The sequence below is a fragment of the Ochotona curzoniae genome, unplaced genomic scaffold (assembly GCF_017591425.1).
Source record: "Ochotona curzoniae isolate NIBS_2020 unplaced genomic scaffold, NIBS_Ocur_1.0 contig_291, whole genome shotgun sequence".
Taxonomy (NCBI): domain Eukaryota; kingdom Metazoa; phylum Chordata; class Mammalia; order Lagomorpha; family Ochotonidae; genus Ochotona; species Ochotona curzoniae.
In genome coordinates this window covers 7,053,946-7,067,504 of record NW_024465649.1, presented here as the reverse complement: position 1 = coordinate 7,067,504, position 13,559 = coordinate 7,053,946, and the positions used below count along the sequence as shown (strand labels likewise).

The following is a 13,559-nucleotide window of genomic DNA, read 5'->3' as shown; positions in this document are numbered from 1 at the left end:
GTCTAATCTGTCTCCTCCACTGTAAATTCTGTTGTAGCAGTCCCTGTTGTGTGTTGTGAAAGTTCTTTATCATTTTAACAAGAGTCAGATTAGCCTTTGTTCAATACACATACACACATAACACACACATGTGCTCACACACCTTGGGGTCAAAGCAGTGGAGACTTTCCTATAGAAGACCAATCAACAGAAATTGTCACTTTACAAGACTGACATATCCCAAAATATGCTTTTGCTGTACTAGTGACTTGGCCTCTTGATGCCATTTCATATAGAACAGTATTCAAAATTAAAGATTTATTATCTATCTATCTATCTATCTATCCATCTATCTATCCATCTAAGAGAGAGATTTTTCCATCTGCTGGTTTACTACCAAATGTGTACAACAGTTAGTGCTGGGCCAGGCTTTAAGTCAAAAGCCAAGATCTGTGTCCTGGTCTTCCATGCAAGAGGTAGAGAGCAAAGTGCCTGGGCAATCATCTGCTGCCTTTACAGGTATACTCGCAGGAAGCTGAACTGAAGCAGAGCAGCCAGAACTCAATACAATGCAATATGAACTCAAGCCAACACTGAGACATGGAATTGAAGACATTGAATGGGCAGCTGACCCTACTGTACCAAAACAGCAGCAACCCCAACCACCATATTGTTCTGAGGATTTCAATGCTCAGCAGCTAAAAGAAGATGTATTTCTACATAAATGTAAGGAAGTGTCCAAATGACATTGCATTAGCGATCCTGTTGCATCCATTGAAATAAATGTTATCTAAGGACATTTCTAGTTGGACCTATTTCCATTTTTATAATTTTTGTGTTGCCCAGAAAAAAAAATGTGTCCTCAGGCAGACTAGTCCATCTATAATTATCCTATCTTTTAAATTCAGCTTTGTTATTGCACATGTTGCTAAAATTTTTATTATAATATGAAAATCCTTCCTAATATGAAGACTAGAGGAAGGTTTGGTCTGCCCATTGCAAAACCATGCATATAGGGCTACTATATGCCAGGTACTTAAGGGAATTGACAGTTTCTAGCAACCTCTTGTTTTTATACTGTGAGGAGTTGGTCCTTTTGCCAAAACATTTTGATTAGCATGCTAAAAGAAACACAAATAATTAGTTGTAAGCTTTATTAGAGTAGAAAGCCTTTTAAGTAGTCAGGTTCTTGTGACACGAGAAGAGGAAATCTAGTTTTCTCTGATCACTTTGTGCAGGGATCTGAGTTTAAGTGAAAGCTTCTACAACAGTTGCAGCATCTCGGCTCTGACAGCATCCTCGCCACTGCTCCCAGGCCGAAGAGAAGCGCATGTCCAGGGAAATATCTGTTCTCACAACGTGGGTTCGTTATCAAAGCTCCTTTAAGAACCGCAGAGCTGGCTCCAAGAGTATGTTGTCTCCAGAACGGAACCTCCTCAAGGCCTGGTCGATTTTCTGAGGGCTCAGGGACAGATTGTAAATAAGATTGTAGTTGTGAATGAGGCGTCTGGCTCGCTCCTTCTCCAGGACTCCTGTGATCGCATTGAGTAGATTTTTAAAGAGGAAGGGAAAAACAGAGAAATTTGCATATTAGTTTGAATGACTTCTAGTGAGAGATAAAGTCTTGTATTTTGAAATTTTAAGCTTTTAAAAAGGGGCATTTTAAAGCACATTTAATGTCTCATATATGAATCATAAATTTCAAGAACAGGTTGAGTGTAATTTTGGAGGAGAGAGAAGAGAATGAAAGCAGTTTAAGTAGTTTAAACTTTTTTATTTAGTCATACAAGTTTTAAATCCAAGAGTTAAAACAGGTAAGATGTCTACACAGAGTAATTTGCCAATTGTTCTGATCTCTTTTTATTGGTTAAGGTATCCAAAAAGTTCCTAAACATGTAAGGTTTAAACAGTTCATTGTAAAATATATTTCCAGGTGGTGTATGTTTAGTTGAATCATTAAGAAATGGCTTATTAAGATGTTCATACCCACATTAGAGTCCTGGCTTTGATTTCCTGCTCCAAATAATTTAAAAAGCATTTCCCAGAAATGTATTTACTATGCCTTTCTCCAGTTTCTTGCATGGTCCCTGCAAACTGTATAACTCCTTAAGACTCTGAACATATGGAATAGAGTTGCTGTCATCTATTATCACAAAATGTGCTCTGGTGCCTGCATGCGATTGTTGGGTGGCAGGACAGTAGAGAGATGCCTTCTTGTGTTCCTCTTTATTAGTCTATATAAGCTCATGCTCTATCAGACTGTCCCTGCTGGTTCTTGCTGCTGAAGCACACTGTAGCCTCACCTGCTCAGTAGTTGTGGGGCCCTTACAGCTGGGAACCCCGAGATTACAGGCTCAATGAAAAACTTAAAATATATCTTTTATAGAGATGGAAGCATCAGTATGAATCTTTACTTGTTGACACTGTGATAGTGATTTTAAAACTCTTTTTCAAATAACCCAGAAACAATGCCTTAGCTATTTGATAGAAAGCTACCACTGGTCGACCAGGGCTGGGAAGTGGTAAGCACCTCCCATCTCAGCTGAAGCTATCAAGTCTTGTTCATGTCTACAGGTGCAAGGGCTGTTTTTCACAATGCTCCCTTCTTAAGTACTCTCTTCAGGCTGGCGGGACTTGCAGTGACTTCTTCCTTTCTACTCTGTTCCATTGCTACTTGTCTATTTTCTTTTTCATTCGCATTTGCTTATTGTGTTTTTGTTGTTCATTGTTTATTGTTTATCTTCTCTTTCAGAATGTTGGCTCTGTCTTCTATATAACAATCTTTGAGTCGGTCAGTTATATCTCTGAAGCTCTCTTCATCCTGCCTATGTTTATTCCCTCTGGAAAATTTTCTATATTGGTGTAGAAACACAAGTCATGAGCTTTGCGGTAAGTTTTTGACTGTAGCATCTGATGCAATTTATTTTACTTTTGAGCACCAGTTTCCTTAAGTTTAAAATAAGGATAATTGAATTATATTTAAAAAAATTAAGTGCTTAACCTAGTATCTGATACTAGCAAGGGCTCATTAGTGCTAGTATCATTATAAATCATTTAAACATTATTTAGGGCCCAGCACGGTGGCCTAGCAGCTGAAGTCCTTGCCTTGAATGCCCCAGGATCCCATATGGGCACTGATTCTAATCCCGGCAGCACCACTTTTCATCCAGCTTCCTGCTTGCAGCCTGGGAAAGCAGTCTAGGATGGCCCAAAGCCTTAGAACTGCACCCACATGGGAGACCTGGAGAAGGTTCCTGACTCCTGGCTTCGGATTGGCACAGTACCAGCTGTTGTGGTCACTTGGGGAGTGAATAATTGGACAGAGGATCTACTTCTCTGCCTTTCCTCCTCTCTGTATATTTGACTTTGCAATCAAAACAGATAAAGCTTTATAAAATTAGTTAAATATTACATGTTTACCATCAAAATATATAACATTTATCTCATATTTTAATTAAGAATAGAACAATGCCTAAAAATTACATTAGGCATCATGGTGGTATTTCCTGTCTTCTAAGCTTCACAGTGGTGGATTTATAGCATCAAATAAAAGCCTAGCCATAATTCATGTTTGCCCAGTTTACTCTCTCAATAGGGTATGCCATAAAAAGTGTGTAAAACACTCCTCACAGTCCATCTGTGTTGGAAAGTCTATTCTGTTTTAGCTGTAACCAAAATGAAACAAATGATAGTAAGAATCTCCATAACACAATCTTTAATTTTACGATTTCCCAAAAACTTTTGAGTAGCCTATGTTATTTGTCTTTTTTCTCAAATATGAGAGATATGCCTAATTAGTAATTTATTTTTATTATTTATTATTATATAGTTGAAGAAATAATTATAATTATGATTTATTTTTATTGTATAGATGAGGAAACAGGCTCAAAGAATGTATGGGATGAATTTTCAAGTTTTAACAGTTGGTAGGATCTGGACTTGAATCTAGATATTTTGGTAAAAAAACAAAAAAGGAAAAAGAAAGAAAAGAAATGAAACAAAACCCCGTGTACTTTCCAATATATTATAGGGTCTGGGTATCACTAAGTCAAAGATAGCTGGGCTTGAACTATGTCTCCACTTCCTACAGGCCATTATTTTGTCACTTTGAACTTAACTTTTTCCTCTGTAAGTAAGAATACCATTTCTTCAGCATTTGGTTGATGTGGCCATTTAGTATTGCAGTGCATGTAATATCCAAACCCCAAAAGAAAATGTTCTTTAAGTCCTTCTGCCTCCTTGAACTCTAAAACACTTTCTATCTAGTTGTTAGTTCCCTGGGAAAATTCCAAATGTACAATTTGCAAAGATATTTATACCAGTCATACTCCTTTCTTTAGAAAACATGACCTGTTATTCATAGTCATTCCTTATTCCTTCTCCTCAAGGCTATTTTATTGACAACCCTCATTAGAGAATAAGCACAGGAGGTTCCCAGAAGCAGTGATGTGATGATGGATGGGCTGCCTTCATCTTGGATGAGGAACACTCCGGCCCACATATTTCTTTGCACATAATAAAGAACAGTGATTCATCCATGGGCAAAGCAGGTACCATCTACTCTGCATGTAGAGTGAGACCTTGGTGGTCTGCTAATACTGTGATTAATAAACCAGCAAAATGACCTCAGTTAATCTTTCCTTGTCACAGACATTTGTAGATGTTCCCAGATCTGGCTGACACATTCTTTGGCCACTGAAGAACTAACGGATTTCATAGAAACAGAGAAAACAGGCATAAACAGTGAAGAGGCCATGAGAAAGGCATTTCAAGTCTGTCAGAATCTGTCTCCAAAATCAACAAAACTCCGTTTTTCCCCAGAACACTTCAGCTCCAATGAGAAAAGTCTAGGTCTTTGGGGAATTTCTTAGCAACTAAGTTTATGATCCATCATTCATCATCCATCATTGCAACTCAACATTTATCTCATTAGAAATATCTTTCCTATCTCCTTGCGATTTTGTTCCTTAAGGTTTTTGTTTGTTTGCAACCCCATTGTTACCCTCACAGTCTTGTAGGCATTTTCTGAATTGTCTGGATATTTGCTTAAGGCTTATGCATTAAAGATTTGATCCCTAAAGTCTTAAGTTATGGATTAACAGTAATGGTTGAGGGATTTAGGGTGGTAGCTTGAGCTGACTATTGTGTCTGGGAGAAGGACCTAGATATGATCTTGTAAGATGGCTGTCTTGAGCAAGTTGGTTACATAAGTTGGGTTTATCCTAACTTTCCTTCAGCTTCCTGGATCAGGAATATAATTCCTCTTTGTAGTCATCCTGCATGGACCTTCGCAAAATCTCGGACTGCATCTACAAACCTATGAGTCAAAATAAACATTTTCCTTCACAAGTAGCTCCTTGCAGGCATTTGTTAAAGTGACAAAAGCTGACTACAGTGTGGTGCAGTGGATTAAACAGCATTTCATATGAGCACTGGTTGGAGTTCCACTTCGAATCCCACTCCCTTTTGGGGAAGGAGCAGAGGATGGCTGAAGTTCTTGCGCCCCTGCAATCCAGGTGGGAAACCAGCTCTCCCATGTGGATGCAAGGTCAATATTTTTGATAAATAGTTTTCCAATTCAGTCAAATGACCCTTTAAAGATTTCAGGTTTGCTTTTGTTTTTCCTTTCTTTTGTACAATAATTAAAAATGCTTTGGGGATTTTATGGTAGCTGTATTTCATGTGGCCTAGAATTAGGTTGATTCAGAGTTAAAAATAAAAATCAAAACACACAGAGAATAAAAAAGCGATTGATCTTTCACATGATTATTCCTACAGAATACTGTGTTCACTCACTCTTTAGGAACCATCTTAAACGGTTAAACATGATAGTTTTAGCCCCAGTGCTTTTCTATGTGCCTGTTTTTCATTCTCTAGGATTTTGACCCAGTTCTGCATTTCATTCTCTCTTGGTTGGACATTGCATTCATATCTTATTTTCTTTATTTAACTTTTTGTCCACAGTCATCAAAGGTGTTCCTTAAAACATAACTCTCTATGCTCTTCCTCTGCCTAAAATGATACTATCTATGATTTACACTAAAAAGTCCCTTAGTATTACATTTTAAATATTTCAATATTTGGTTTATTATGTATTTCTGTATTTATCATTTAATATTTTTAAAAATAAAAGATTTTTTTATTGGAAAGTGAGATACACAGAGAGGAGGAGAGGCAGAGAGGAAGATCTTCCATCTGTTGATTCACTCCCCAAGTGGCTGCAATGGCCAGAGCTGAGTTGATCTGAAGCGAGGAGCGAGGAGCGATCTCTGTGACTCCCACACAGGTACAGGGTCCCATGGTTTTGGGTTGTTTCTGACTGCTTTCCTAAGCCACAAAACAGGGAGCTGAATGGGATCTGCTAGGACGTGAATTGGTGCCCATATGGGATTCTGGCACATGCAATGCGAGGACTTTAGTTACTAGGCTACCACTCCAGGGCCCCTAATATTTTTCTTAATAACATCAGCATTCTATTGTGACTGGACTCATCACATTGAACCTCACACATGTCATTTTGCTTAGCTAATCTTGAATATTTTCTAGAAAAGGCTCTCTATGTCACTCCTTTGTGTCTTTCACTTTACCTTCAATGGCCAATTTAACCTGACCTTAGCCTTCCCTGATTAACTCCACCCGAGATGGATCCTCCTTTTACTGAATGTGAACACAGCGAATTCTAATGGCATTTATCATCTCACATTTTGTATTCAGTTATTACTGCACCTTGACTCATTTATTTGTTCCTTTGAAGTAAATGTTTAATTGTGCAAGATACAAGAGATAGGAAAAGATTATACTGGTGAGATAGCAATAAGTTTCCAATAAACATATTTCTCTATATATCTATCTCTATATCTTGGACATAATAATGTTGAAGAATTTTAGAGGCCATAATGGTTGGCTTAGATATATCTGGGAGTCTCAGATGACTAGTTCTTGAATTCAAATGCAAAAGAGATTTAAGCATTAATTACCCAGTGGGAGCAGAATAGGGAACTGGTAGAGAGTGGATAAGTAGAAGAGGCAAATTAGATGAAAGGCTTAGAGTTTGAGAAGTCACAGACTCCTGAGGGAGCAAGGTATGTGCTATGTTATGACTAGGTAGAATATGTTGAAAGAGTAACAGTAGAAAGAAACTGATCAAAGTGATCAGAGGCCGAATATTGCCTTGTTCATCAGCTTTGAGTTCCCTCCTGTAAGTGCGGGTGGGGAAGCACCTTAAGTATTTTAATAAGGAAAATTATCAGACTGAATTGTGTGTTAAGCTTTGGTCATAGAGTACAGGAAAGAGTTAGAAATAGATTGCATGTAACCTAGTGGAGTCTTGTCTAAGACTCTACTCACTGTATTTCCCAATTGTGTTTAACACAGTGCCAGGTACATGATCTATATACAGTTTCTATTAATCATTCAAGAAGTGAAAGAAAATGAGGGTTCCACTTTTCGACTAGAGCCTGAAGGTGCATCAGGGTTTCAAATACATTTTTCACCTGTGTTGCTCAGATCACAGAGGTAGAGGGCGTTTTCGAGTTTCCTGAACCTGTTGATCCATGTCTCACTTTCTTCAGCCTCTTTCCCCACCGCTGGGTTTGTGGAAGGCTGGGAGATTGGTCGGATCTTCCACAAGCTCCAAGCATCCTTTGGGGTTGGAGTCTCAGCAGGAGGGTTTTCTGGCTGAAGCTCCTCTTCTGAAGTTTTCTACCAAAACAACACAAGCATCTCACTGGCAAAGTACTCCCCATCCAGAGCTTCTCCAGACTCCTGGCCAAGGATGAGACCTTACAACTAAGCAGATTTATTGTAAGGCCTGGCTTTGGAAAGTGAGGCAGATGCGTTTCAAATCCTCAGAGTCACAGGACCATTTCTGCCAAGTTTTGCTGGATACAAACATGTTAAGTGTGTTTGTTGTTAAAGAGAAGGGTGACATCATGACTTTTACTCACTTGTCATTTCTGACTTGGATAAAGGAAAGGACTTTGTAACTCATTGAGACTTCTTGATGTTCAGCTGTTTTGTATTAGTGAGGTCTACAGGGGATGGGCTTCAAGCAAACCTTAGACCATTCTGGTATGAACATTTCTGAAACAGTTGGATGCTTTAATTGGAGTGAATGGAATAATAGTGTTATTGTCTTAGTCTCATAGGTCCATTTTACAGAATGTTAAAACATTTCTAAGATGTTTGCCCTGTTCATTTCGTAAAGGCAGTAATGACCCAGACAGGCTGCTACAGGAGGAAGTTATGTATATTTCATCTTGATTTCTTAACTCCCAGCATAGTACATCGTAGAGGTTTTTTGAGAATAAATGGACAAACGAGTTGAAGATGTGCCATGTAAGGCATCTTGCCTCCTACCATTTGGAGAGACTGATCATCTACTGCCAGCTAGCTTGCCCAGCTTTTCCAGGAATTGCACCTCCTGTCAATCCACATGGTAGTGGAGAGAACCACAATATTCTACTTGGATAACTCAGGACTGAAATGTGGAAAAATGCCATTTATTTCTACAGGAATGAGAGAAGAATAAATTGTTGCTTGAATGCAATAAAGTCCTCAAATAAGAGGTAAAATAAAAGAGCAAGGATATTTTTCTTAATCTTACTCACAGCCGATTTAACACTCGCAGAGAAAAGCACTTACTGTTGTTTCTTTTGCGGCAAGAAGCTTGCCAAAATGAATACTATTTTCTAAACTATTTCAACGTGTGAAGTGCATGAAGAGGCCTCTCGTCATTTTAGAATGAATTATGCTCTAATCTGGGCATTTAAAAAACAACAACAAAAAACTCTCAGGCTGTTTTTCAATTCTCTGTATGTCTCTTGGCCGAATTCTGGGAAAATTAAAATGAATTGTAACTCTTTGCCAGATTTTGTTTTACTTTTTTTTTTTTAATCAAAGTGCTTCTTACATTTTAAAATGTGATGTCTGGGGAAAGGTCACTCAGTTTCTGGAAGCTGGACTTGACGTCAAAATAGGGCTTGACACACACTTGATTTTGACTGCAGCTGAGGGGTCAGCCACAAGCTTTGGAAGGACATCCATATACATGCTAGGAATACAAGCATATTGTGGGCTGGGGGCAAGGATGTCACCAAACGGTGGGCAAGAGGCTTCTCATCGCAGCTAAGACACAACCCCTACTCGTGTAGTTTAGCCTCCATTTTCTGCACCAGTGGCCTGAAACAAGAGGTTTGGGGGAAATCAAAGCATCACAGTACAGGTTTCACAGTGAAAAGAAGACCGTGTCTGGGAAGACCTTTCCCAAGCTTCCTATACCCAGGTGCATACCACATGTTCAGTCCGAGGGACTTCTGTCTCCACTGGAGTGGCCAAGGATTCTTTTTCATTCTTTCCTGAACATGAAAGAAAAAAAATGGAGAGGTTTAATTCTGCCTTTCTGTTTCACATAGCGATATGCTTCAGGCAAAGAAAACAGGCTCTCCTGTTAGCATGGTGGTAAGCAGTGAAAATACACTTAATGAATACAAGATCTGGTTTTTGCCTTTCGGGATCTCAGACTGGGGAGGTATGTATCAAGTAATTATTCAAAAATTACACTTCTTGTGTTACAGATACTACCAGATACGATGAGTAAAGTTCTAGAACTGATTTTGGTGCTTGAGGGAATCAACTTGGATATCAGCAATGTTTTTGGAGGAAGTGACATAAATTGGAAACTGATAGAGGGAGAGGAGACCTCCAAGCGGAGGAGGGGTTGTGTGTATGCAGCAGAGAGCTCTTGGCAAACAGATGAAAGCTCCTCCCTGAAAGGCCCAGAATCACATAGAACTTGATAGGTTAAGCTGCAAAAAGGCACTTGTGTGTCTCTCTCCATATAGATGTGCACCCAATGGGCCAGGCACAATCTTTCTCTTCCTCCTTCCTTACCTTCTTCAAAGATCAGAAGTCCTGTGTGGGGAGCATCCTTAACCTGGAGGACTTTTCTGTGCAGTCACTGACTGCAGGCTACTCCGTTCAGATGCAGGGAAAGCATGAAGGCCCTCTGCTGTGATGCTCTCCCACTTGCTCTTGGTAATGTTTGTTGATCACTCACCACCTTCCTATCTGATTATATGCCAGATTTGTGGGTGTGCTTCAAAACATTTATGGAAAATGTGGTTAAAAATGAGCTTATTCGAGGCCAGCACTGTGGTGCAGTGAGTAAAGAGCCTCTTGCAACACTGGCATCCATTATTGGAGAGCTGCTTTGAATTGGCTGCTCTGCTGCTCCACTTCTGAAACAGCGTCTTCTGAAGGCAGAGGAAATGGCTCAAGAACTCACAGCCCTAATGCCTACAGGATGAAGCTCTGGGCTCCTGGCTTCAGTCTGAACCAGCTATGACCACTGGGGAGATTTGGGAAGATGAAACACCCCCTCTTTCACCACTACTTTCTCTGTTACTCAGACTTTCAAAAATATTTTGAGAAGTTTATTTTGGTGTGAAATATTTTTAAGTGTATGGAAAGATTTTTCATAATGTTCATGCATTTTTAAGACCCCTTGTATGTATGGGTCTCAAAATGTTTTGGCACCAAAATAAATTTATGCTTTAGTTTGATTTTGCATTAATTTTTGGAAGTATATCTGTATTTGTTTTGCAATTCCCTCTCATTACCACACAGTGTTCTGGAAGATTCTGCTTCAGAGATCTCTGCACACTTCAAATATCTCATCTCTCTCTCTACACACCACCTCCCCATATACATGCACAAAGCTTTTTATTTGGGTCTCACAAGTTATTAAAATGATTCAGTTAGTACATTTTAAACAAAAAGTAGAGTTGGGCATTGCAATGTAGTGATTGACAGCATTTGCATAAGTTCTGAGCCCAGATACCTTGGTTTGAATTCTGGCTCCTTACTTTATTAACTGTATGAACTTAGATAACTTACTGTCTTCTCTGTACCCTGGTTTCTACTCTGAAAATCAAGCATAGTGACACGTATCGGATATTGTGATAATTAAGGGAACTAAAAATTGTAAACAAAGTCTCCAGAACATAGCAGTTTTTCAGCAAATGTTTAAAAACACAGTCATTTATGTAAGTAAATTAAACAAGTAAATTCACATATCAGATTTAAAAGCATTTTGTTAGACTAAATTTTAAGAATTTTATCTATGCATTGCTAGAATTATTCTCTCTCCCTTTCTTGATGGAGAAAGACAATGTGTTTTCATAACATTCTCTGATGACCTATTGCCTAGCACTAGAGAAGCAACTCAATAAATAAATGATCATGTGACCTTGTTGGATATTTGGGAAAATAAGTCACTGGATATACATTTTTATTTAGTTATTACTGACACTGAGGCACAGATATTTGAGCCATCCCTTACATCATATACAGGTAGAGCAGCCAAGATGTGAAATGAAATGATGCCAACACGAGTGTGGCAGGCAGTGGTTCTACATACTGTGCCTCAGTGTCAGGTCCAGTGTGAGTTCTGATGGAAGCCACTTAGGACAGCCTCTTCAATGCACATCTTATTTGATATTTTGAAAATCTAAATTGCCATGCAATCCCATTATTATCTAGTAGCTTTGGCCCCTGCTTATCTCATCCAGTATGCCAAAGAAAAGCTTTTTCATTATTTTAGGAGGAATTAAAGTTCAGATTGCTCTTATTCTCAGTGATTAATGGTTGCACAATATATGGCACAATATATGGCACAAAGGTAAAGAGATGTATTTTAGTGTCAGACCTGAATGCTAACTCTAACTCTTCTTTTCACCAACTGCAAGTCTGTGGATCACAATTATACCATTTTTGAACTTATAACAATCTGTATTAATACTGTGGAGATAAAAATAAAACACAAGGGAAGTGCTCAATATAAGGTATTGTTATATGTTTTTGTGTGATTATTAACTGACCATTAGAAAACTTCCAAGAAAAGAGAAATATGCACCAATTATAATGTGCCAGGCATTTTCTTGGGGCTGATTCAGTGAATTTTTTTTTAAAGATTTATTGGAAAGTCAGATATACAGAGAGGAGGAGACACAGAGACAGAGAGGAAGATCTTCTGTTCGATGATTCACTCCCCAAGTGACCGCAACAACCAGTGCTTGCTGACCCGAAGTCAGGAGTCAGGAACTTCTTCTGAATCTCCCACACAGGTGCAGGGTCCCAAAACTTTGGGCCGTCCTTGACTGCTTTCCCAGGCCACAAGCAGGGAGCTGGATGGGAAGTGGCGCTGCCAGGATTAGAACCGGCACCCACATGGGATCCTGACGCATTCAAGGCGAGGACTTTAGCTGCTGGGCCACGCCACTGGGCCCTGGTTCAGTGAATTTTGAGTTTTAGAGTAAGAACTAGGACCTAGATTGTTTTGCAGTGCTGTTCCTCTCTGCTGTGCATTTCAAGAAGTCCCATTAGCAGGAAACACAAGTCAGCCCACTTCATCATTTATTAGCTTCCCTTCGCCCTTTGTAATATTTGATAGCATATGCAAAGGTAATAATTGTATGTGTAAAATTTATTTGAAAATTCTGAGACAGAGCTCATTTTCCCTTTCTAACTCAGGATGGATAAGTAATAGCCATTTGTCTCATCTTCCAGTTGAAGCTTTGTTCTGGAGGAAATAAGCCAAGCTGATTTCTAAAGACTTTCAGGTTTGTAAGGGACAAGTTTTACATGACTTCCAGTAAGATCCTGGTGATCACAGAGCCAGGCCTCTTGGTTATCCCAACTAATGAATTGAAATCAATGGTCCTCAGTGCAGCCTAAGCATTAGGCCTACTTGGGGAGCTTTAAACATTTCTAAGCCATCCTGCCAGACAAATTAAATCAGAATCTCAGGGGCCAAAATCTAGCTTGGTACTTTGAAAAATTCCCTAAGAGGATCTAAAGTGAAACATCAGAGTAGAAAGCGATGGATTTAAGTAGAGGTTTTTGGTCTCATCAGACCTACTGAATGAAGGATTTGTGAGAAGAAAACATACGCTAAAGATCTATAAATGACACATTTTTGACAGAATCTAATGAATAGCCTTGGGAAGGAGAAATTCTTCCCCTGGGACAGATGAGGAAATTGAGGTGATGGAGATTTTAGTTACTTGATTAGGAAAACAAGAGGTAGGGTTAGGTCTGTTACTGTTTTATTTACTCAACAATCACTTGTTAAGTACCTACCATATGTTAGACACTGTCCTAGGCACTTCAATACAGCGATGAATGTAACAAATTATTTCTTCTCATAGAATGTGATTTCTGTAGCTGAGGGCAAACTTACACATAAAACCACATCAGGTACTGGGGCTCGTACCGTGGTGCAGCAGGTTTAGCTGCTGTTTGCTATGTCAGCATCCCATACTAAATTGTCTGCTCAAGTTCCACCTGCCTTGTTTTTGAGCCATCTGGGAAATCAGCAGAACATGAGCCAAGCACTGGTGCCAATGCCGGCCACATGGAAGACCTGGATGGAGTTTCTGGCTCCTGGTGTGATCTGGCCCAGGACTGGCTATTGCAGCTGGCTGGGGAGTGAAATATGCAGATGAAAGACCTCTCTTTTCCTCCATTTCTTTTTCCTTCTCTTTTCCTCTCCTCCTCTGTCAATGTCTTCTAAATAATTC

At 39.2% G+C, this 13,559-nt stretch overlaps 1 protein-coding gene across 1 annotated transcript in view; it reads right to left on the bottom strand.

Moving 5' to 3' along the window:
- Positions 1 to 1,253: 1,253 nt before the first annotated feature.
- Positions 1,254 to 13,559, bottom strand: part of CUNH1orf87 (chromosome unknown C1orf87 homolog) — a 67,032-nt gene continuing 54,726 nt past the window's right edge. Inside the window, exons 9-11 of the mRNA XM_040978601.1 lie at positions 9,271 to 9,335; positions 7,473 to 7,680; positions 1,254 to 1,511 (exon numbers count right to left, since the gene is read on the bottom strand). Of these exons, the coding sequence (XP_040834535.1) occupies positions 1,351 to 1,511; positions 7,473 to 7,680; positions 9,271 to 9,335 (434 nt within the window). The 3' untranslated portion in view covers positions 1,254 to 1,350. The remainder of the gene's footprint in view (positions 1,512 to 7,472; positions 7,681 to 9,270; positions 9,336 to 13,559) is intronic.